Consider the following 23,343-nt stretch of genomic DNA (forward strand, 5'->3'; position numbering starts at 1 on the left):
TCTTAGGGAGAGGAGACCAACACCCGCCTCACCCCCACCTCCTTTCAGGGAGGCGAAAGGAGGGGAAGCACAGCTTCGAGAGGGGGCTGTTCCATCACCGGGGTCACCTCCAGTCACTCCAGGCAAAGGGAGCGGGGGGGACACCCTACCCAGCACGAGGTGCCGCAGGGACAGGAGAGCCGTCAGGACCAAGCGGGCAGCGAGCCGCCCGTGCCCGAGCCTGCGGGCAGCAGCCCTGCGCAGGGCTGCGCTTCGCCTCCCCCGCAGCCCTCCGGCCCCGCCGGGGAACGCGGCCAGGCTCCGGCGAGCCCGCAACTGCGGCCCGACACGCTCCGACCCAAGCTGCCGAGCTCCCCGCCTCGGCACGCCCCGGCAGGCCCCGCCACGGCCACCACCGCCTCCCGGCGCCGGGCCTCGGCGGCCCCCCCGGCGGCGGCGGCGGAAGCAGGCGGAGCCTGGCCCTGCTCCGTGCAACGGGGCGGGAAGGCTGCTCGGTCAGCCCCGGCGCTCCGCCGGCTCCCCCTTCACCCCCACCCGGGGTCCCGCCGGTTCCCCCCCCGCCCGCGGTTGCGGCGGCGCTGAGCGGAGCCGGACCTAGAGCCTCAGCCCTGCGTAGGGCTTTAGGCAGCAGCGATGGTCTCTGCCCCGAGCCGGTACCTAGTGTTCTTTCAGTACTTTGGCACTAAATATAGGTAGGTGTCGTAGCCGCAGCTGGAGAGCAGGGCAGGGGCTGCGGCAGCCCTGGGTGGGGGCTCTCCGCGGGAGGGGATGGGGGAGAGGCAAGGAGGTGCCTGGGGAGAGGATGGGCAGTGCAGGGCGTTTGGCGAGCGGTAAATCCCTCGCTGAGTTGGTGGCAAGGAGCAGGACTTCGCTGCTGTTGCCTCGAAGCGTTAGGAAGGGCATGGTTTGGGCAGGAAATGCGTTAAATAGTGTGGCCAGGAGCAGGGAGGTCATCCTGCCCTGTGCTCAGCACTGCTCAGGCCACACCTGGAGTCCTGTGGCCAGTCCTGGGCTCCTCAGGTCAGGAAAGATGTTGAGGTGCTGGAAGGTGTCCAGAGAAGGGCAACAAAGCTGGGGAGGGGTCTGGAGCACAGCCCTGGGAGGAGAGGCTGAGGGAGCTGGGGTTGCTTAGCCTGCAGAGGAGGAGGCTCAGGGGAGACCTTCTTGCTCTCTATAACTCCCTGAAGGGAGGTTGGAGCCAGGTAGGGCTTGGGTTCTTCTCCCAGGCAACCAGCACCAGAACAAGAGGACACAGTCTCAAGCTGTGCCAGGGGAAGTTTAGGCTGGATGTTAGGAAGAAGTTCTTCATGGAAAGAGAGGTTGGCCACTGGAATGTGCTGCCCAGGGAGGTGGTGGAGCCACCATCCCTGGAGGTGTTTAGGAAGAGCCTGGATGTGGCACTTGGTGCCATGGTTTAGTTGATTAGATGGTGTTGGGTGATAGATTGGACTTGATGATCTCAAAGGTCTCTTCCAACCTGGTTAATTTCTGTTTCTATTCTATTCTAAATGGGCCAAGAGAAAACCTGACAGGGCAGTGAAGGCAGCAAACTTGTGGCCTCAGGCTGGGGGGAGAGGGCAGGTTTCCTGCTGTGGTTTGTTGAGCACCCAGTGGCGAGGCCATTTCTCAGCGTTTCAGATTCCTGTGGTGCTCAAGAGGTGCAGGTGAAGAGTTCTGTGGGCAGAGAGTCCTGCAGGAGGATAGTTGAGGTTGGGTTTCCCCAGGCTTTAAACATCCCACATGTGTAGCTGTGCTTGTTTACACTAAAAAGCAGGCAACCAACAAGTGTGTGGGAGAGCTTGGGCAGCTGCAGTGCATGGAATGGTGCCTATCTTCATGAGGATTTGACAGAACAATACCATCACATGCCAAAACCCACACTTCTGTTGCAGAGCATGGTCTGTGTCGCTGTGGGTACTGACCTAAATTACTGGGAGCAGTTACAGGTGGGTTGGGTTTAGCCTCAGGATCTCTCTCTCTACACATCAGCAGCTTTTGCGAGTGGCTGTGGCTGCCACGGTGGAAAAGGAAGCTTATCACCAGCCATCTTCACATCTTTTAGTCCCTCTATGACACCCACACAGCTTGCAAGTCAGGGGCCTGGAACTGGCAATCAGCTCCTGACCCTGGAATAGTTTTGTCTGCAAACCCTCCTACTTCCATACATCTCCTTTATCTTCCCATCAGCCTCCACTTGCAGGGCTAGTCCAGAGAGTAACCTGTTAAGGGTGATTTCCAGCCTCGCTCAAACAACTGCTGCATCTCTTTTCCTGTCCATTCATCAGAGTGGTTGGTCCCTGCTAGTTCTGTGATGGCATCCATGCCACTCAGTAGCAAAGAGTTTGATGAATGCCCCCTGTGAACTTCTGGATGTGGTGGGGGACTCTGTGTCAAGCCCTTGGCTCATGTATCAGTAACTGTTGTATTTGCTCTCCTCTGCAGCGGAGTTATGGAGACTTCCAGTGATCAGGCCACAGTTGGAGTTCAGAATTATTTGGAGGTAGGTCTTTGCTAATGCTAATTGTCAGTCAGGTGCAGCTTGCAGGGTCATACTCTTGAGCTGCAGATATGACCCAGGATAAATACTCTCTTTAGATTGCACTCAGTGTGGCACTGCGATATTCAAAGCAGCCCAAAGTGCTTCCTGCAGGTGAGGAAAATAGGTCAGGGTACAGCCAGAGGCACTAAGGTGCTGATAAAGATGAGGCTTAAATGATAAAATGATAAAAACGAGGAATCTGAGGCATCAAAGCCCAAAACTATGATTCTCAGTGCCTGAGAATGCCTCAGAACTTTCTGGTAGACCTGAGCCTCTGCTTCAGGCCCACCTGAAGGTGCTCAAACAGGTGAACTTCATTAGCAATTAGGGCTTTGTCTCCACTCAGTCTCAACTGCTTCAGTTCTGAGCAGGTTTAAGCTGCTTTTAGCTCATCTCTGAGTCCCTTATAGATTCAAAAATGCTGGGAGAGGATGCCTCTGATTGACATCTCCAGAACAAAGCACAGCAGGATGTCCATTGTTCCAAAGTGTGTGTGTGTGTTGTGGGGGGAAATGTCCATTTCCATTCTTCTGGAGTTCTCCTAACATGCAAAGGGAAAAAGGTGTGATCCTGCCATCATTGTTGTGCCTGCACTGCTCCCAGGAATCCCTCAGGATGTAGGAATGGATTTCAGCACCCTGGTACCGTTTGGGCTTGGGGTGAGCGTGCAACAGGAGTGCAAAAGGTTCCCTGTTACAGCAGTGGGTAGAAAATGGATCACCTGCATAGAGTCGCTGCTCAGCACACCTGGGTGTCTGTGGAAGCCAGCTGTAATTTAATCACAAGCTGCTGCAGAGCTGCGTTGATTTGAGGGGTGCTGGTGAATCCCAGCCTCCTGTGCAGGGCAGGGAGCAGAAGGAGGCTGTGTTAGCTCTCTCTCCTGTTCTTCAGAGCATTATGTAGCTCAAGATGGATTTTGGCCCTCTTTAGCAGGTAAGAGCTTGTTGAAGGGGTTGAAACTGGTTGCCTCAGGTCACGTCCATGGCTTAATAACCAATCTTTTTGTTACTTGGTTCTCCTTTTTTTTGGTCAGACTGAGATCACAAAGTGCAGCAGTTTAGAGTCATAGAACCACAGAGCGGTTTGGGTTGGAAGGGACCTCCAAAGCTCATCCAGCCCAACCCCCTTGCAGTGAGCAGGGACTTCCCAAATTGCTCAGAGCCTTGTGGAGCCTGACCTCAGGGGGGGTTTTTTTGGTGATAGTGCTCTGTGTAAGCTCCAGTGCTGGTGCTGTGGAGGAGCAGAGCTGCTGAGGAGCTGGCCTGGGAGCGGACTCGCTGTCCCACCCAGCCGCTCCGCGAGCGTGGCCAAGACGTTTCCGCTCTGTGCCTCGGTTGCTGGGTGAGGGTGAGAGTTCCTGCAGAAGGAAAGTGTGATGAATTATGGCTTGAGTAAGAGCTCTCAGGGTGTATTTGCATGGCTTCTTGCCTGAGATGGAGAAAGTGTATAAATACTGTGCAGACCTTGAAAGAAGAGCCCCAAAGGACTCCGCGTCTCATTTATCTCATCCCCTGAACCATCCAGCGGCTCAGCCCCAGGCGCCGGACTTTGGGTGAGCCCAGCAGTTGTTTTGCATTATCCAAGTGACTTTTGTTTTCACAGGAGAATGGGTAGGATGGGTGATGGAAGAGGAGGAGGAGGGGGGTGGGAATAGAAAAAGATAAACTTATTTGGTGTTGTCTTTTCCCAGTATCAGCACTTTGCAGGCCAGTTCTGGAATATGTGCTTTGCTTTCATGTGGTGGTATTGATGCTGGGCACTGCTGAGCAGGGCTGTGTCTATTGGAACCACATGGGAAGTCTTAAAGCAGCTTTAATAGAAAACTTCTGGGCCCTGTAGGAATTTATCTTCCTTCCTCCACTGCTCTGCAGCCCTGAACTTCACAGCTTTCCGAAGCCAGGAAAGGCAACCGAAGGCAAGGGCAAAATTAACTCTGTAATGAGATCCTCATTGTGTTGTAAATATGTGCAGACATTTGTTTGGAGTTACAGGCAAGGAAATAACCTGCTAGGTGTAGACCTTGTGTTTCAACAACTGTGTCATTAAAAGTGTAATGGACTGGTTTGTGAGTCTGTGCTGCAGCCCTCGATGTGAAACTGCTGCACTGGGGCTGAGCAGAAGGCTTCTCTGTAACCCTTTGTCACTGTGAAGCCATCATACAGAGCACAGAAGCCTTTGTAGCCCTCAGAGCCCTGGGACTGTCTGGAGGAAATGGAGACTTGTTTCAGTCTGGGGACAGATGCAGACATTAGGAGGAGTTTCTAATACATCTTTGAGGGGGGTAAGCTTTGCAGACAACATTTTGTTTCCTTCTTGGAGACAGCGTTTTTGCCTTGCAGCACTTGGAAGCCCAGCTTGCTAGTGAGGAGTCCAAAACAAAATTCCAGCCCTTGCTTCCCAGATGGGGATGTTTGAGTCCAGCCACTTGGCTCTCTCCAGTTCCCTTTGGAAGCTCAGAAGATGCAGGGCTTTGTGCTCTAGTCTCAGTTCTTACAAATGGCCCTCTGGAAAGGAAGATCTCCTCTGCAGCACCTTGTCCTAACGTGAGTGGCTGTTGCTTGTGCTAACAGGCAGCACATGCAGGGCCTGCTAGGATACCCAGAATGGAAGTTCCCTCTCAGGTTTGGTTTGAACCATCTCCTGAGTGTGCTGGTGAATGCTGCCCAAAACTCTTCTTCCACACAGAAAGCTCTGTTTTGGCCAGCAAGCCTTATGCTAAGGCCAGAGGATATTCCTCATGGAAGGAAAAGGGGGAGTAGGAGAGGAGAGAAAACTCCTTCCCGTGCAAGGCAGCTTTGGTACAACCTCCTGCCTCACCTCTCCTCCCCTCCCAGAAATAAAAACCCTAAAGAGAGAAAGAAAACTGAGCCAAGAGGTTTGTCATAGGCTCATAGGATGGTCTGGGTTGGAAGGGACCTCCAAAAGTCATCTAGTCCCATCTGCCTGCAGTCAGCAGGGGTATCCTCACCTAGATCAGGTTGCCCAGAGCCTTGTAGAGCCTGAACTTGAATATCTTCAGGGATGGAGCTTCAGCTACTTCACTATTCCACTATCCTCATGGTATCCTCATCTTCAACCCCTGTTTGGACAACAATTTCAGTGGCATGGGAGATGGCTTTGGAAAGCCTTCCTCCTAGCAGAAGCCACTTCCTCAGCTTTTCCCTTCCCGGCTTTCACTTCCTCTGTTGTCTCTTCCACTCAAAAGGAGTTAGATTTTTCACTGGTTTCAGTTGATCCAGCACCCAGGGAGTCAGTGAGGCTGTGCTGACCTGCAGCCAGAGGCTTGCAAGCTACTATTTATTAGGACACAGCAACTTGCAAATCCTGCAGCATCCCTGGCCATGCAGTGCAATCCTTTGTGTTCTGTGCAGCTAGCCCCAGTTGGGCATGGTGAAACCAGTAAAGCCATCCAGCTGCTGGGGAAGAGAAGCAGGCAGTTTATTCCCCTCCCCAAAAAAACCACCCCATTCCTAATAGAATAGAATAGAATAAACCAGGTTGGAAGAGACCTTCGAGATCATCAAGTCCAACCCATCATCCAACACCACCTAATCAACTAACCCATGGCACCAAGCACCCTATCAAGTCTCCTCCTAAACACCTCCAATGATGGTGACTCCACCACCTCCCCAGGCTGCCCATCCCAATGGGCAATCACTCTCTCTGTGTAGAATTTCTTCCTAACATCCAGCCTAAACCTCCCCTGGCACAGCCTGAGACTGTGGCCTCTTGTTCTGGTGCTGCTTGCCTGGAGAAGACACCAACCTCTGCCTGTCCACAACCTCCCTTCAGGGAGCTGGAGAGAGCAAGAAGGTCTCCCCTGAGCCTCCTCTTCTGCAGGCTAAGCAACCCCAGCTCCCTCAGCCTCTCCTCCCAGGGCTGTGCTCCAGACCCCTCCCCAGCTTTGTTGCCCTTCTCTGGACACCTTCCAGCACCTCAACATCTTTCCTAACCTGAGGGGCCCAGAACTGGACACAGGACTCAAGGTGTGGCCTGAGCAGTGCTGAGCACAGGGCACAATGACCTCCCTGCTCCTGCTGGCCACACTGTTCCTGATGCAGGCCAGGATGCCATTGGCCCTCTTGGCCACCTGGGCACACTGCAGGCTCATGTTCAGCCTACCATCAACCAGCACCCCCAGGTCCCTCTCTGCCTGGCTGCTCTCAGCCACTCTGCCCCCAGCCTGTAGCACTGCCTGGGGTTGCTGTGGCCAATGTGCAGAGCCCAGCCCTTGGTTGTGTTCAATCTCATGCCCTTGGATTCTGCCCATCTGTCCAGCCTGTCAATGCACCCATCCACAAGGGATTTCACAGCTGCTTTTGTGCTCTGGAGATGGCTGAGTAGCTTGGAGGTTTTTGTTTTTCATCTTCTTGTTAATTGATTTCGACTTGAGGGAGAGGAATGAATGAACTTTTGCTTCCCCCCCTCCATAGGTGGCATACATTAAATGGGCCTGTTCTTCATCTTGCCTCTCCAGCAGTTGTTGAGGGTGAGAGCTGTGAGCAGTAATAGCAACCTGGAATGTGGATCCATATCGTTCTGGCACACAGCAGTGGAAACTTCAGCGTGATCCGAAACGTGGAAGTGCTTAGTGAATGAAACCTGTTAGCAGAGCAGGGCCACGAAATGCAAGTAAAGCTTTCCCCTGCCTTGCTGGTATGCAGGCTGTTAAGAGATATAAACACCCTGGGATGCCTGTTGCTGCTCCAGGAATAGGGTTGTCTGGAAAGGCTCTGACTGGGGAAGTAAAGGCTAAACAAAATCAGATGAGATCTGGCTCGATCAAAGGCTCCTCCAGCAGGTGCCAAGCCAAGAGCTCAGTGCTTGCAACACCTGCTGAAGAGAAGGAGATTGGTGTGCTCAAAGAAGGGAGCAGAGACCTGTGAACTCTGACCACAAGGCAGGACATCCCAGCTCCTTCATTCCTGTGTCTTCTCTGTTGCTTTATAGCTGGGTTGCCCATGGGTGAAGTGCCTCAGTTTCCCCTGCAGGAACCCGTGGTCGATAGCCAGCAGGTCAGGGATCTGGGGTCATAGCAGTGAAGCTTTTGGAGTTCCTCAGATGGAAGGCCTGCTGCTTTTAGGGGCTTGGGGTTTTTTTTCTGAAAGGGCAAGGAAAGCTGGTTGCTATCCAAGCAATTGCTAAAGGTGAATAGTGTCTCTCTTCTGAAATGCAGTGTGGGTGAGACCGACAGAGTCAAGCACAGGAACCAGAGGAGGAAGCCATCAGCTGCCTAGAGGCTCAGAGGCCATCTGGGTGGTACAGATAGGGGGCATTTGCATGGGTGAAGAAGTCATTGCTGAATTGCCTGCAAAGGAGTCCAGCAGCCCAGAAATTCTCTCTTGAAGGTGATTAATTAGGAGGAGATAGGAATGAAATACTCCAAGCGAGGCTGGAGGCAGCGGTGTGTTGTCAGCTGCATGCCTCTTGGGCTGCAGGAGGAATCCACAAAGATTTCCCCCCTTTCACCAGCTGAGATTTGTAGTTGATGGTGGTCACATTCCTCCTTGGATGCCCAGCACATCAGTCATGCCTCCAGAGAGGTGTACCTGGGACAAAACTGCCCTGGAGAAGGGCAGCTGTGGACATACCATTTGTTGAACCTGTCGGTCAGCCCTGCACCTTCTGGGTTCATGGGCTGAGCTGAGCAGGGGGAGCAACCAGCTTTGCTTTGGAGCCAGCAATCCTCTCTTCCTTTCCAGTCTGCTCTCCAAAAGAGCTCAATTCCTGCTGACAGAAGAGAGACCTGAGCAGTGTCCTTACTATCCAGCTTTGGTCAGATGCAGGCATTGAAAAGGGATCCAAAGGGGTGCTGCATCCAAACTTCTCCAAGCCCATAAGGGGAGAGGAGGATGTTTTGCATGTTCTCTCCTCGTCTCTCTCTCCCTCTACCTCCCCTTAACTATGTTCCCTCTGTCTGCTTTCTGCCTGATGAGAAAGGAGGGGGGGAAAGAGGGTGGAGGAAGGGAGGAGCCTGCAAGACCCAAACCTATCTTTGCCATTAAGCGCAGCCCCATGCTTTGAGACAAATTGCTGAGGCACAAGCCAAGGTCTGCTGCAAAAACTGATTTCATTTCTGTCTGCTTCAGGGTGATAAATAAAGATTTTTCATTGTTAATTGTAACCACATGTGAACTCCAAAGAGGAGGATTAGGAAGAGGAAAAAGCTAGGGTCGTTTTTGTTCTGTTTCCCAGGCCTTCCCCTGCAGCTCAGTCTCCTTTCTTCCCTTGCCTCCCAGTGCCTTTTAAGGGCTGCATTCCTGAGAGCCCAGAATCTTTCTGCTCAAGTAGTGTTTTGTAGGTGTAAGGAAGCTCACATGGCACTTTGGCTGTTCTGATTGAGGTGCTTTCAGGACAAAAGGTCCTGAAGCTTGAAGATCCCAGGACAAAAGGTCCTGGTTGTGGGAGCAGTCCCCCAGACAGGCTTCTCTCTATCCCTTGCTGTGCAGCCTGCAGTAGAACTCCCACTTCCTGCTCTGGGTGAGCACCAAGGGGACATGGCTAGCAAGGTGAGGGATGCTTGTTGCTCAGAACTGAGGCCACTCTTCCTGAATCCACCTGGTGTTGGCTTTCAGAAGGCAGCAGAGAAGCTAAAGCCAGCTGTTCCCATCAAGTTCCACATCTCCAGCCGGACGGATGCCGGCGTCCACGCGCTCTGCAACGCCGCTCACCTCGACATCCAGAGGCCACCTGGGAAACCTGCTTTTAGTGAGAAACAGCTCATCCATGGCCTTAACCACCACCTGAAGCCTGAGCCCATCAGGTGAGTTGCAGACTAGTCAGAACCTTGTCTTTTGCCCTTGTTGGAGGAAGGAGGAAATGCAGCAATGATCTGATACCTGTCAGACAAGAAACTCTTCCCAAGACCCTGCTGCTGTCTCCTCCTTTTGGGGTTGCAGCCTCTTCACCCACAAGAGTTTTCCTCCTGTTGGCATACCACTCCCTTGCACATGTGCATTCCTGCTGCTACCAGACCCTGGGCACAGTAAAGTTCAATCTTGCTCCACCACCATTGTTAGGGGATCATCTCTGCTGGAACTCCTAGAACAAGAGTGGGGAGAGATTGGGGTCACCATGCAAGTGCTGCATCCACTTGGGTGGCTCTGCTTCCACACATGAGCCAGAACATTAATGTATTAATGCTCTAAGCTGCACAGTTCTCCAACTCCCCTTGTTTGCCCTCTGTTTATTGAATTAGCCAAAGCTTAGCTGCAGTGCTGCCTCTCACCTGTATGTGTGCACAAAGGTGAAGCAGTTGGTGCCTGTGGCTCTCCTGGCCCCAGGGCTGGGGTTTGCAGCGTCTCTGCAGTTGGATGTCCGTGGTGCTTCGCACTCCCATTCCGTGGGACTCTTGGTGAGTGAGCAGAGCAGAAGCTGCAGCAGCTGTCTCAGCCAGCTGTGCTCTTTCCCCTCCAAACAAACACCGGGGGAGCCATCAGGGGCTGGAGGGGAAGAGGAAGTAAAATCGTTGGAATCTGAGCTCAGGAAGGAGGGCAGGAAGGCACTGGGAGACCTTAGTGCTAGAGTCACATAGTGCCTGTGAGTGGCTGTTTGTTATCTTGTTTCAACCAACCTTTTCCCAGGATGTTTACACTTCCTCTGACAGCCCAAGGCCAGGCTGCTGTTCCCCTTTGATCCTGAACATCTTCTGACTGTCCACATTAGCTCAGCTGTTGCTGTCCCCCCCACAGGACCCTCTTGAGAGATGTTGGAGTGGGTGAGCTCAGCCTAAGGGCAGCCTGAGGTGGCTGGTGCACTGCTTGGGCTGGCTGTGGAGTGTGGCTGTCATTAGCAATGCCTGGCTGTCAGTCCCCAGGGATCCAGAAGGGAAGTTTCTCACTCCCCCCACACCTTAGTTTGCAAAACTGTGGTTTAGCAGTTTGCAGCCCTGATGGAGCAGAGGCTTCACAGTGGGTGAGAGAAAAGCAGAGGCTGATTCACTGCTTCTTGCCACCCAGCCCACTGACAGCCATCCACTAACAAGTCAGGTTGTGCATCCCAAACCTGAGACTGAATGTGAGCCTGGTAGCACAGGACTGGCAGTTTTGCATTTCAATCCAGTTCTTCCAGTGGCCTTTTGGATTTCCTCTGCAGTGGGAGGCCAGGACACAAAGCACATCCCTCTCTCCAGCTGGCTAAGTTGCATGCCTAACATCTGTGAGTTAGGCTGTCCCTTGACAGCTTTCACCTTCTTTGTCATGTGTGAGGAGTCTAATGCAGCTGCTGAGGGCTGGGGCTGGAGATGATTTCTTTTCAGACTGCTGTGTCTGTAAGAAGAAAAACCTGAAACACATTTTGACTTCTGCAAGGGTTTGGTGGTGGTGGTGGTTGCTCAGCCTGAAAATTGGGTCAGAATCTCTGCACTCTGGAAGTCAAACCCCTTCTGGATGTTCTAGCAGCAACAGGGAACATGAAGCAGGTCATAGCTTTGATTTCCTGCTTGAAAAGATTCAAGCAGTTGTTTGGGAGTCAGAAGTAGCTGATTTTAACAGCCAGAGGCTACCACTGCAATAATCAATCTGTTCCATGTGTCACTCAGCCTTCCTCCCCTGAGCTTAGGCTTGTAACTTGTCTTGTCTGGCTTTAATGGGAGGAAGTTGTCCTAGAGAGCTAAAACTGCTGCTGTCACCCTGCCCCTTTCAGCACTGGGAGTCATACAGATAGTTACAGCTGGCTGTGTGATCCCTGGCTGCTCAGTCCAGGGGCCAACAGGATTGCTGCTGGAGAAAGCCTTCTGTTAGAGAGCATCTCCAAGAGGAGACAGCAGTGTGATGTTGCTGAGGGGAAGAGGTTTTTGTCCCAGGCTGGGATCTGGCAGGTAGCAGGAGGTGCTGTCTGCTGGCACAATGCAGCACAGCCCTGACCAGGTAGAGCTGGAGCTTATCAGGGTGCAGTCAGCTCTGCTTCTCCTTCCTCCCTCAGGCTGAACCTCTGGGAAATGGTTCAGCTGCTTTCCATTAAGGAGCTTGGTGATGGGCATGAGACTGAGTGTGTTCAGCAGCCATCCCCTCCCTCTCTGAATATGACTTGGCCAGGAAGAATTCTCTCCTAATGCTGGGGAGAAAGCTCAGCACTTTCATGTGGTTGCAAGCAGGGGGTGATGGAGAGAGGGATCTTTGTGAGAACACATTACTGTTGATAGGGCTTGGAAGGGGAACAAGATTCCAAGCTGGCTGACTGTACCACCAGCAATAATAACCTCCTTTGTAGCAGGATGAGTCTCTTCTGTCAACTGATCTGTCTTTTAGATTGGCAAAGCATGTTTGAAGGGGGTCTTGTCCACGAAGATCAGAGGGTATTTGGTAGCTGGGGGTAGCTTTGGGAAGACTTTGCTGTCCCTGAAGCAAGGGGGGGTGATCCAGGAGGCTCCACACCACCTATTTCTGATAGCACTTTTGTAAGCACACAGGAAAAAAAGCTGAGTGACAGCAGCCAGGATTCCTCCCACCTCCTGCAAACTGACATTTGGTTTCTGATGGCATTGGAGAGTGGAAAATGTTCTGCTGCAGGATGTGTTCCTGTTTGGACACTGGCACTTCTAGTTAGATCTCCTCAGGCTTTGTTTCCACCACCCCCCTTCAACCTCCTCTGATGTTCAGGCAGAGAATGCTGTGGGTCTTTATTTTCCAGAGAGTGGGATCTTAACAAGGCTTGAGATGGAAGAAATGCTTGAGAGACAATCTTAGCTAGGAAGAGCCTCTGGTAGCAGTTGCATCTGCTGGGAGAGGCAGGGGGAAGGTTCATGTGAGCATAAATAGGCTTCTCTGACACTCTGCCTCTATGAAGGGGAGTGAAAGAATGGCTCTCTGATAGAAATCACACAAGCCTTTCCAAGAGGAGCTGAAGGTAGCTGAAATGCTTCTGCAGGCCTGCAGATGGAGGGGAATAAATGTCATCATTCTGCTGTTGTGTTTAGAAGAGGCTGGAGGTCCTGTCTCCAGGCTCCATGGCAGGCCTGGAGGATGTACTTTGTATTTCTGCTGAGGGTTTATGGCAGGGGAGCAATCTCCTGGGTTTGTTATTGCAAATCTTTGTGGAGGCCTGTGGCTCAGCTTTAATTTCTCCTTCTGTGGTCTGAGCCTTTGCAGTGGAGGGATGTGAGCCAGAGGCACTGGAGCTGGCAGAAATCCCCAGGCACCAACCTTTTGAAAGTAAATAAATAGGTCTGTCCATTCCTTGCTCCCAAACAACATCATCCATTTGTTTTCCTGGCTGCCCTGGGTCCCTTCTCTTCATTATGGCAAGGAAGGCACCCAGCAGGAGCAAAGCTGCCCTCTGAGGAGAGGTGCCCTGTGCAACAACCAGCACCTGCCTGTGCAACAGTGATCCCTTGCTGTGTGCTGCCTGCAGGATTGGGGGGGGAGGGGGGTCAGTCCTCTGGGACAAGGGAAGATCAGAGGCAGTCAAAAACTGCTGCTCACAGGTTCACATCAGCACCAAGGCTCTGGGGGAGCTGCAGAACCACAGGAAAGCTCTGGTTTCTCCCTTGCCAGAGGGGAGGGAGACACCTTTGTGCTCTCCCTGCTGGCTACCAAGCTGTCTGTGTGTGATGGCAGAGGTGGCATTGGCTTGGGGAAACAAGGCAGTTTCTCCCTGTTGCTTGCAGAAGGAAACAGAGGAGCTCAGCTGCCTGGAAAGCTGCTCCTTGAGTTAACTGCTTGGGAGGCAGAGAGGAGCATTCCCCAAAGCCATCTCCTGCACACTCGAAGTTGGGGGGTGCCCAGGAGGGCTCCTGCATGCAGCCTTCTGACAGACTCCCTCGAGGTGATGGGAGGGTTGCACCTCTCTTTTCCTTGCTGCAGCAAAGTCCTCTTTGTCTTGGAGGTTGTGGGGGGAGGTGGGAGGGAGGTGACCTAGTTTCAAACATCTCCATCTGCTACAGCGAGCTGCAGAGCTGCCTCTGAGGGTGAGCACAGAGGGAGCTCGCTGAGGGAGTCCTTCCCACCCGTGGTTGGGACCCTGGCTGTGCAACAGCAGGAGGACACAGCATTCCCAAGGTGTGCTCCTCAGCTGGAGATGGAGTCTGCTTGCTTTGGGGAAGGAGCTGCCTCTCAGCTGGAGACACAGCACAGCCAGATACACAACACCATCTGCTGGGCTGGGTGAGGTGCTTGGTGTTTCTGGGGAACAAAGGGCACAGCATCAGCTGCCATGGCCTCAGCTGAGGGGCTGAGTGCTTATTAGCCTCTTGTGATGGAGTGAGCGTCCCCAAAATGTGTTGCTAGAAGCACAGAATTGCCTTCCAAGGTCATTGGGTCCCACTGTGCACCCAGCACCAGCATGGCCACTAAACCATCTCCCACAGTGCCATGGCCACACGTTTCCTGAACACCTCCAGGGATGGTGGCTCCACCAGCTCCCTGGGCAGCCTGTGCCAGTGCCTGACCACTCTCTCAGTCATGAAGTTTTTCCTCATCTCCAGCCTGAACCTCCCCTGGTGCACCCTGAGGCCATTGCCTCTCGTTCTATCACCTACCAGGGAGAAGAGTCCAACCTCCACCTCACTCTGACCTCCTTTCAGAGAGTTGCAGGTAGCATTGAGGTCTCCCCTCAGCCTCCTCTTCTCCAGGCTGACCCAAAGTCAGTTGCATTGTGCAGCTGCTGGCAGGGGTGGTGCCAAGGCTCTCCTGCTGCCTTCTGCTTGCCTGTGGCAGGCCAAGGGTGCAAATCCTCGGGTCAAGGGTGCAAATCCTTGGGTGCCCGGTTGGTGACGGGCTGAGAGGAGAGACCAATGAGTGAATTGTAAGTGCAGTTCCTCAAAGAATGCAGTGCATGCTTGGGTTCCCATCGTTGTGGTGAGCAGGCAGAAGCTGTTGAATTGGTGCCTGACCTTTCTCTCCTCCCCTGGCAGCATTCTGAACGCTCATCGAGTGGCCAGCGACTTCCACGCGCGCTTCTCGGCCCTCTCCAGGACCTACATCTATCGGCTCCTGCTGGGCTGCCCTCACCACACCGAGATCCCAGTGTTTGAAAGGGATCTCTGCTGGGCTCCTGCTGGGGGGTAAGTGTGTTGCAACCTCATCAGCACTCGGGAAAGGCTTGGGCTTTGAGGGGGGAAGCGAGTCACTTCTCCACGTGGGAGCGGATTCCCCCCGTGCCTATCGATGAGACGTCCCAGCTGCGATCAGCGCAGCTGCCCTGAGGTTTGTTCCCTCAGCCCTGAGGCTTTTAGGCTGGATGCTAGGAAGAAGTTCTTCCCAGCAAGAGAGATTGGCCATTGGGATGTGCTGCCCAGGGAGGTGGTGGAGTCCCCATCGCTGCAGGTGTGTAGGAAGAGACTGGATGGGGTGCTTGGTGCCGTGGTTGAGTTGATCAGATGGTGTAGGGTGAGAGGTTGGACTGGATGATCTCAAAGGTCTCTTCTGGTTTATTCTCTATTCTATTCTATATTTGCAGCTCTGTTTTGGTTGTCCTGTCAGCTGTGCTGGGCCACATCCAATCCCCTCTTAAACATCTGCAGGGATGGGGACTCCACCACCTCCCTGGGCAGCACATCCCAATGGCCAACAACTCTCTCTGTGAAGAACTTTCTCCTCACCTCCAGCCTAAACTTCCCCTGGCACAGCTTGAGACTGTGGCCTCTTGTTCTGGTGCTGCTTGCCTGGGAGAAGAGACCAACCCCCACCTGGCTACAACCTCCCTTCAGGGAGCTGCAGAGAGCAATGAGGTCTCCCCTGAGCCTCCTCTTCTGCAGGCTAAGCAACCCCAGCTCCCTCAGCCTCTCCTCCCAGGGCTGTGCTCCAGACCCCTCCCCAGCTCTGTTGCCCTTCTCTGGACACCTTCCAGTCTCTCAATGTCCTTCTGAAACTGAGGAGCCCAGAACTGGCCACAGGACTCCAGGTGTGGCCTGAGCAGTGCTGAACCCAGGGGCACAGCTGATACAGCAAACCCCTGTGGACAGCTGGCTGAAGGAGCAATGCTCTGCTGTGATGCAGAGAGGCAGATCTGCATCACACTGCACATCCCAGGCTTTGAGGTGTGACCACAGAGGCAGGCAGGAATGAAGGCTGAGAATTCTCTTGGGTTTGTTTGTTTGTTGTTTTCCCCTGCCCCTTAATCCTATTGTGTGGTAGCACCTGCATGTAAATCTGTGCCCTCACTCCCCGTCTGAGTGCTTGTGTGTTTGAGGAGTTGAAGAGCCCTGAGCAGCCCTCCCATAACAAAGTGCACCTGGCTGAGTGCTCACTTGGAGCAGCCAGAGTCATAACAAATCACTGCTTGTACAGGCAAGGGAAGGAAAACACATTCAGTGCCACTTAAAAAGACACCAAACCCAAACCAACCCAGCTTAGAGATGATAAACAGTGGGTGAGGAAAACCAAACCAAAGCCAGAAGGTGAATTGTTGTTGTCCTTTTAGCTGGTGCTGTAGGCATACACTGAAGGAAACTTGCAGGCAAGGAGGTTTGCAGCCAGCTGTGGTCCTCCCCTCACCGCTGGGGGAGAAAGAGTGGTGGGGAATGGAAGGAAAAGTCACCTCAGCTGCCCCAGCAGAGCTGGGATGGCATTGTCCTGACATGAAATTGTTGCCTTTCTTCTCTGTGGGCTGTGGAAAGGGAAATTAAAGAGGAAATTGCCAAATGAGGTGTGAGCTGCACAGTGTGCCTCGACCCTGGGCTGGGAGAAATTGCCTTTAATTCAGTCCAGACACTGCAGTTCATGAAGGCAGCACCACACAGTAAAGTGTTAGGACTTCTGAGTGGGGGGTCTCTTCCTGCAAGCTGGGGAGATTGAGCTTGGACATTAGGAAGAAGCTCTTTACTGGGAGGGTGGTGAGACACTGGGCCAGGTTGCTGAGGGAGGTGGTTGAGGCCCCATCCCTTGAACCACTCAAACCTGATGAGACCCTGAGCAAGCTGAGATGTCTCCAGGGTGAGGCTGGGATTGGGCAAGATGACCTTTGCAGGTCCCTTCCAACCCTGCTGTGTGCACTGCTGGTGCAGGGAACACATCAGATGCAACTTCTGGAGGCATCTGAGCTGCCAGCTGGGTGTCGGCAGTGCCTCTCAGTGTGCCCAGCCTTCTGGAAGTGCCAGCTGATTTTCTTGGACACAGGGAAACATTTGGAATGGTGTTGGGGGGGTGGGGGAAGGGAAATCTCATCTTGGTAGTCTGAGTTTGCTTTCCTCCAGAAATGTTTTGACTTCTCTGAGGATCTGAGAAACTGAAGCCGTAGATCATTAGGCTTTGTTCAGGAGAAACTGAGCAAACCAGCAGATCAGTAAGGATCTGGGCAGCACACAGGCCAGCAGATCTCTCTCAGCTCCTTTGCTGGAGGCTGCTTTGAACAGACCTGGCTTCTCCAGGTGAAGAGCACAGCCCTGGGAGGAGAGGCTGAGGGAGCTGGGGTTGCTTAGCCTGCAGAAGAGGAGGCTCAGGGGAGACCTTCTTGCTCTCTGCAACTCCCTGCAGGGAGGTTGTAGCCAGGTGGGGGTTGGTCTCTTCTCCCAGGCAAGCAGCACCAGAACAAGAGGCCACAGTCTCAAGCTGTGCCAGGGGAGGTTTAGGCTGGAGGTGAGGAGAAAGTTCTTCCTAGAGAGAGTTATTGGCCATTGGGATGTGCTGCCCAGGGAGGTGGTGGAGTCACCATCCCTGGAGGTGTTCAGGAGGGGCTTGGATGTGGCACTTGGAGCCATGGTTTAGTTAGTCAGGAGGTGTTGGGTGACAGCTTGGACTTGATGATCTCTGAGGTCTTTTCCAACCTTATTGATCCTATGAAACCTGAATTTCAGACTCTTGCCCTTCTGAGCCTCACCCTTGGCCCTTTCTGCTGCCTCTCCACCTTGGCTCCGTGCCGGCTGCATCTCTGCCGCTTTGCTCGCTCCTTCCATCCCTGGTGCTTCCTAGTTTTCATCTCCTGGCTGCTCCAGAGCTCAGGTTTGGCAGTCCATCCCAGTGTTTGGTGCTCTCTTACGTGGCAACATCTTTCCCAGTTGATGAGATCCAGATACTGCAAAGGGTTTTGGTTCTCCTGCCCTCCCCTCTAGCCAGCAGTCGGAGTAGAGTTACTTGAATGGAACGGTTTTAAGCAGCACAGCAGGAGGAAGGTTTGTGCAAGAGCCATGTGCCTGCCAGCCTCTCAATCTAGCCTGGGGTTTTGAATCCCTCCAGACCCCAGGTCACTTGGCATCCTGGGGTGTGGTTTGGGCTGTTACAAGACAAGCCCCAGCCTGCACAGTGTGTTTCCACAGCGCCGCGCCGGCAAACCTGGGGGCCGGGTCTAAGCCTCTCCTCGGTTGGTTGGGCTGTGACCCACCTACCATAGGTGTTCCCCCCCTGAGGCTCCTTCCCCTGTGCTCTGCCTGTGTCATTCCAGCCTGCTGGATGTCCCTGCCATGCGGGATGCAGCGCAGCTCCTGCTGGGAACCCACGACTTCAGCACCTTCCGCTCCCACAACTCGGAGACGCCTTTCCAGTCCCCCGTCAGGACCCTCCTGCAGATAGACATCCAGCCCTCCTCTGGCTTCCTGTCCCACCACTATGAGCACAGGTGAGAGCCCCAGCCCCAGCTGAGGAGCTGCTGATCAGCTGAATCATGGAGTCAGTAAGGTTGGGAAAGACTGCAAAGATCCTCGAGCCCAAGCTGTCACCCAGGACCTCCTGACTACTAACCCATGGCACCAAGGGCCTCAGCCAGGCTCTTCCTAAGCACTTCCCATGGTGGTGACTGCACCACCTCCCTGGGCAGCACATCCCCATGGCCAATCTCTCTTGCTGGGAAGAATTTCTTCCTGACATCCAGCCTAAACCTCCCCTGGCACAGCTTGAGACTGTGTCCTCTTGTTCTGCTGCTGCTTGCCTGGGAGAAGAGCCCAACCCCCACCTGGCTACAACCTCCCTTCAAGGAGTTGCAGAGAGCAAGAAGGTCTCCCCTGAGCCTCCTCTTCTGCAGGCTAAGCAACCCCAGCTCCCTCAGCCTCTCCTCCCAGGGCTGTGCTCCAGACCCCTCCCCAGCCTCCTTGCCCTCCTCTGGACACATGAATCTTGCTGTGTCTCAAGAGCTGCTTCCAGCACTGCCCTGGGGACCTGACCTCCTGTTTGCTGCCTTCTTGGCCTGTGATGCTGTCAGCAGGGTTCTGCCTAGTGACAGCTTGGGAAGGACATTTCTTTCCCTCTCCTTCCCAATGTCCTCAAGGGGAAAGATGAGTAGGAAGGAGGGCAAGGAAGCTGGTCCAGCTGTTTGTACATGAAAGGGCAGGATGTTATAAAGTGGGGTATGGAATCTGGCACAGAGCAATCCCTAGGAGGAGCTTTTGCCATTCACACTCATTTGGGTTGCTTAAGACCAGCTCTGCCAGGGGGTGGGAATTTCCCCCCCCACTGCTGTCTTAGCTTGGTGTAGAGGCTGCAAAGAGGGTTGGGGGGGGAAAACCACCCAGCAGCTAGGTCACTGCTGTAGCTGTGCAGATCTGCTCAGCTCACACCAGTAACCCTTACTGTCTTCCCAGGGGGTGCTGGGGCAGGCAAGTCCCAGGTTCCTCAGTCATTACATAAACAAGAGGTGGTTGAGTGTCAGGTTCTTGCTGTTTTGCAAGTATTGAGATGAGGTGGCTGGCTGGAACCTCTCTCTAGCAGAAACTGCAGGCTTTTCCCAGCAAGATCCTGGGTGTTTATCATCTGCACAGGGCCTTTGCTTTCATCCTGGCTTCTCTCACAGGCCCCTGGCTGTTGTGTTGCAGCTTGAAGGCAGACCTTGCTGTTGTCTCCAAACCACATTTTCCCTGCTTTCTGATGAGGTGGCAAACCTTTTTCTTTGGAGTTTCTGCCAGCAGCTCTCCATTAGGTTTGGATAGCTCCTGAGCTGTCTGTATCAATACTCCAAGCCTTGGGGCCTCACTGGAGCTTGCAGATAGCCTCCTGTCTTAGAGGAGGGTAAAAGGACAACTGAAAGGCAGCAGGGAAAGATCTGTGTGCTCTGAAGTAGCTTGGGTTCCTCCAAGGTGCCATCTTCTCTGATCCCTGCTTTTCCTGCTCAGCTTTGGTGCCTTTCAGTACACAGCCAGGTAATGAAGAGCTACCCAGCTGGGGCTGTGCTGTGTAAGCACAGGGACCTGGGCTGTTAGTGCCAGAGGTAAGCACTTCCCACCTTGCAGCTGAGAACTGCCATCCCCAGGGGAAAAGGAAGGCTGGAGAGGCAAATGAGTGCTCTCCTGTCCTGCTGTTGGGCTGCTGAATGGAGAGCTTGGCCACCCTCTGTCAGGGGACACAGGCAGCAGTGAAATGCTTTATAGAATCTCAGAATCACCAAGGTTGGAAGAGACCTCAAAGGTCAAGTCCAGCCTGGCACCCAAGGCCTCATGACTACTAGACCATGGCACCAAGTGCCACATCCAGTCCCCTCTTGAACACCTCCAGGGATGGGGACTCCACCATCTCCCTGGGCAGCACATCCCAGTGGCCAACAACTCTCTCTGGGAAGAACTTTCTCCTCACCTCCAGCCTAAACCTACCCTGGCACAGCTTGAGACTGTGGCCTCTTGTTCTGGTGCTGCTGGGTGCCTGGGAGAGGAGACCAACCCCCACCTGGCTACAGCCTCCCTTCAGGTAGTTGTAGACAGCAATGAGGTCTCCCCTGAGCCTCCTCTTCTGCAGGCTAAGCAACCCCAGCTCCCTCAGCCTCTCCTCCCAGGGCTGTGCTCCAGACCCCTCCCCAGCTTTGTTGCCCTTCTCTGGACACCTTCAAGTCTTTCCATGTCCTTCTTAAACTGAGGAGCCCAGAACTGGCCACAGGACTCCAGGTGTGGCCTGAGCAGTGCTGAGCACAGGGCACAAGGACTTCCCTGCTAAGATTATCTTTGTCCTTTAGGATGCTAAGGCTCAGAGTGCTGAAAATAACTCTTGATGCTCCTGAAGGTGCCTGTGGAGCAGGTTACCTTCCAAATCCAGGCCTCCTCTTGGCACTTGACTGATCTGTGAGGTTTGACACCAATCTCTTTTTGATCTTAGTGTTAGAATGAAGAAAGGGGGCATTGCCAATCTCTGTGCAACTTGCTGCACAAACCCATCCCACACGAGGCCAAAAACAGCTCTCAAGAGAGGAAGCAAACCTCCACACTGGATCAGAAGCACCAAGCTGGCTCCTGGTGGAATTATTCCTGCTTCTCCTGCAGCCAAGCTTCTGGTTTAGCTCTGCAACGTTGTGGATATTGGTTGATTTAATAGGGGTTGAGGCTGAAGGGTGGTGGCCTTGAGGAGCTGAGTCTCAGTGCATTGAAAAAGGGCATTTCACTCTCTCTGGAGTGCAGTAACTGCAGCCATCAGCTCTCTGCTCTAGAGAAGTGGTGAGGTTTGGGTCAGCGACAGGATAGATGGGGTCAGAGTGGCTGAGAGCAGCCAGGCAGAGAGGGACCTGGGGGTAGTGGTTGAGAGTAGGCTGAACATGAGCCAGCAGTGTGCCCAGGTGGCCAAGAGGACCAATGGCATCCTGGCCTGCATCAGGAGCAGTGTGGCCAGCAGGAGCAGGGAGCTCATCCTGCCCCTGTACACTGTACTGGTTAGGCTGCAACTTGAGTCCTGTGTCCAGTTCTGGGCTCCTCAGTTTAGGAAAGATGTTGAGGTGCTGGAAGGTGTCCAGAGAAGGGCAACAAAGCTGGGGAGGGGTCTGGAGCACAGCCCTGGAGGAGAGGCTGAGGGAGCTGGGATTGCTTAGCCTGCAGAAGAGGAGGCTCAGGGGAGACCTTCTTGCTCTCTCCAACTCCCTGAAGGGAGGTTGTAGCCAGCTGGGGGTTGGGCTCTTCTCCCAGGCACCCAGCACCAGAACAAGAGGACACAGTCTCAAGCTGTGCCAGGGGAGGTTTAGGCTGGATGTCAGGAAGAAGTTCTTCCCAGCAAGAGAGATTGGCCCTTGGGATGTGCTGCCCAGGGAGGTGGTGGAGTCCCCATCCCTGGAGGTGTTTAAGAAGAGCCTGGATGGGGTGCTTGGTGCCATGGTTTAGTTGATCAGATGGTGCTGGGTGATAGGTTGGACTTGATGACCTCAAAGGTCTCTTCCAACCTGGTTAATTCCATTCCATTCCAGATGGGGTTGGGGTTTGCCTTTGTTGGCTTTCCCCCCTTGGTTTCTTTGCTCAGGGCTTGGCTTTGTTTTGTTTTCCCTTGCAGTGCCCTAGTTCCTTTCAATCTGCCAAACTCTGCCTTGTGGGAAGAGTTGCAGCCCTGGAGCTGGGGGTGTGTTTGCCCCTCCTGCAAAGAGGAGAGCAGACATGCCTGAAGTGCCTGTGCAAGAAGCAGCAGCAGGATGAACTCTTCCTGCAACCCAAGGGCTGGGACAGCAGCAAGAAGCTTATAACCAGGGGGAGGGAAGGGGGGCAAGAGGTGGTAATTGTTTCTTCTTTTAGCCTCATCTGAGGAGGTTTATTCTCTGTTTGAGGGAGGCATCTGTAGAGTGATAAAGCATGGCCTCTCAGTCAGCTGATGCAGCTTTTCTTCCTCATTCTTTCCTTCCTGTCTGAGCTGAGAGCAACCTGCTGAATTGCCTCCTTGTCTGCTTGCAAAGGGCTGACTGTGCCAAGCCTTCTGTCCCTCCAGCCCAGCTGCTCAAGCAACAGTGGGAAGTGGACTTCTGCTGCCCCATCCTTCCAGCCTGCTGTTGAATGCAGGGATGTGTTCAGGGCCTCAGGCCCCATCCCATGTTCCCAGGGAGTGATTTGCTCTGTCCCCTGTTCTCCAGCAGGATGTGTGCTCTTCATTCTGAGGTGCTGGCTGCTGCTGCCAAGGCAGCTGGATTGATCTGAGGTCTTTGGTTCATCCTGGGGTGGTTTCCTTGCTGGGAAGCAAAGTGATCTGTGAGATTGACAAGGGAGAAGTTTCCCTCTGTGAAGAAAAAGATCTTCTTCCCCTTCAAAGGCTCCAGGAGATTGTTTCATAGCTCCCTTCACCCAATCTGTTTTGTCAAGACAACCCAGACAGGAGGAGCCTGGCTGAAGAAGGGGCATGCAGCAGGGCTGGGGAGCTTCCCCTGCCCCTCTGCTCTGACCTGCTGAGACCAAACCTGGGGTGCTGTGCCCAGTTTTGGCCTCCCCAGTTCTAGAGGGTCAGGGATCTGCTGGAGAGAGTCCAGCAGAGGCTGTGAGGATGCTGAAGGGACTTGGACATCTCTCCCATGAAGAAAGGCTGAGAGCTCTGGGTGCTGTTTAGTGTGGAGAAGAGAAGGCTGAGAGGGGATCTGATCAATGTAAGCATTTGAGGGGTGGGTGACAGGATGGAGGTGCCAGGCTTCATTCAGTGGTGCCTAGTACCAGGACAAGTGCCATGGTTTAGTCAGAGGGCTGTGGTGACAGGTTGGGCTTGATGATCTGTGAGGTCTCTTCCAGGCTTGGTGATTCTGTGACAAGGAGCAGTGGGTTGAAGCTGGAGCCCAGGAAGTTCTGCCTCAACATGAGCAGAAACTTCTTTGCTGTGAGGGTGCTGGAGCCCTGGAGCAGGCTGCCCAGAGAGGTGCTGGAGTCTCCTTCTCTGGAGGCTTTCCAGAGCTGGCTGGCTGTGTTCCTGGGTGCCCTGCCCTGGGTGGCCCTGCTCTGGCAGGGGGCTTGGACTGGGTGATCTCCAGAGGTCCCTTCCAACCTCCACCATTCTCTGACCCTCTGCAACGTGGTGAGAGGGGGGATGAGCCTCTTAGGAAGGGCTGTGCCTTGTGCCTTGCTGAGGGGCTGAGCCATGGCCTCAGCGTGCTGGTGCATGTGTGTGGCAGTGCACATGTCTGCAGGGGGAGTGCCTTGTGCTGTGGGGGAGTGAGAGAAACTTTGTCACTTCCTGACAGGAAGAGGAATCTGGGGGCAGGAGCTGCCTCTGCACATGCCAGCAGGG

The 23,343-nt window shown here is 53.8% G+C and overlaps 1 protein-coding gene across 1 annotated transcript in view; it reads left to right on the forward strand.

Moving 5' to 3' along the window:
- The first annotated feature begins 633 nt into the window (after nucleotides 1-633).
- Nucleotides 634-23,343, forward strand: part of PUSL1 (pseudouridine synthase like 1) — a 29,424-nt gene continuing 6,714 nt past the window's right edge. The window contains exons 1-5 of the mRNA XM_054175694.1: nucleotides 634-692; nucleotides 2,443-2,500; nucleotides 9,115-9,302; nucleotides 14,391-14,540; nucleotides 17,855-18,028. Of these exons, the coding sequence (XP_054031669.1) occupies nucleotides 634-692; nucleotides 2,443-2,500; nucleotides 9,115-9,302; nucleotides 14,391-14,540; nucleotides 17,855-18,028 (629 nt within the window). The remainder of the gene's footprint in view (nucleotides 693-2,442; nucleotides 2,501-9,114; nucleotides 9,303-14,390; nucleotides 14,541-17,854; nucleotides 18,029-23,343) is intronic.

This window comes from Dryobates pubescens, chromosome 33 (assembly GCF_014839835.1).
Source record: "Dryobates pubescens isolate bDryPub1 chromosome 33, bDryPub1.pri, whole genome shotgun sequence".
Classification (NCBI taxonomy): domain Eukaryota; kingdom Metazoa; phylum Chordata; class Aves; order Piciformes; family Picidae; genus Dryobates; species Dryobates pubescens.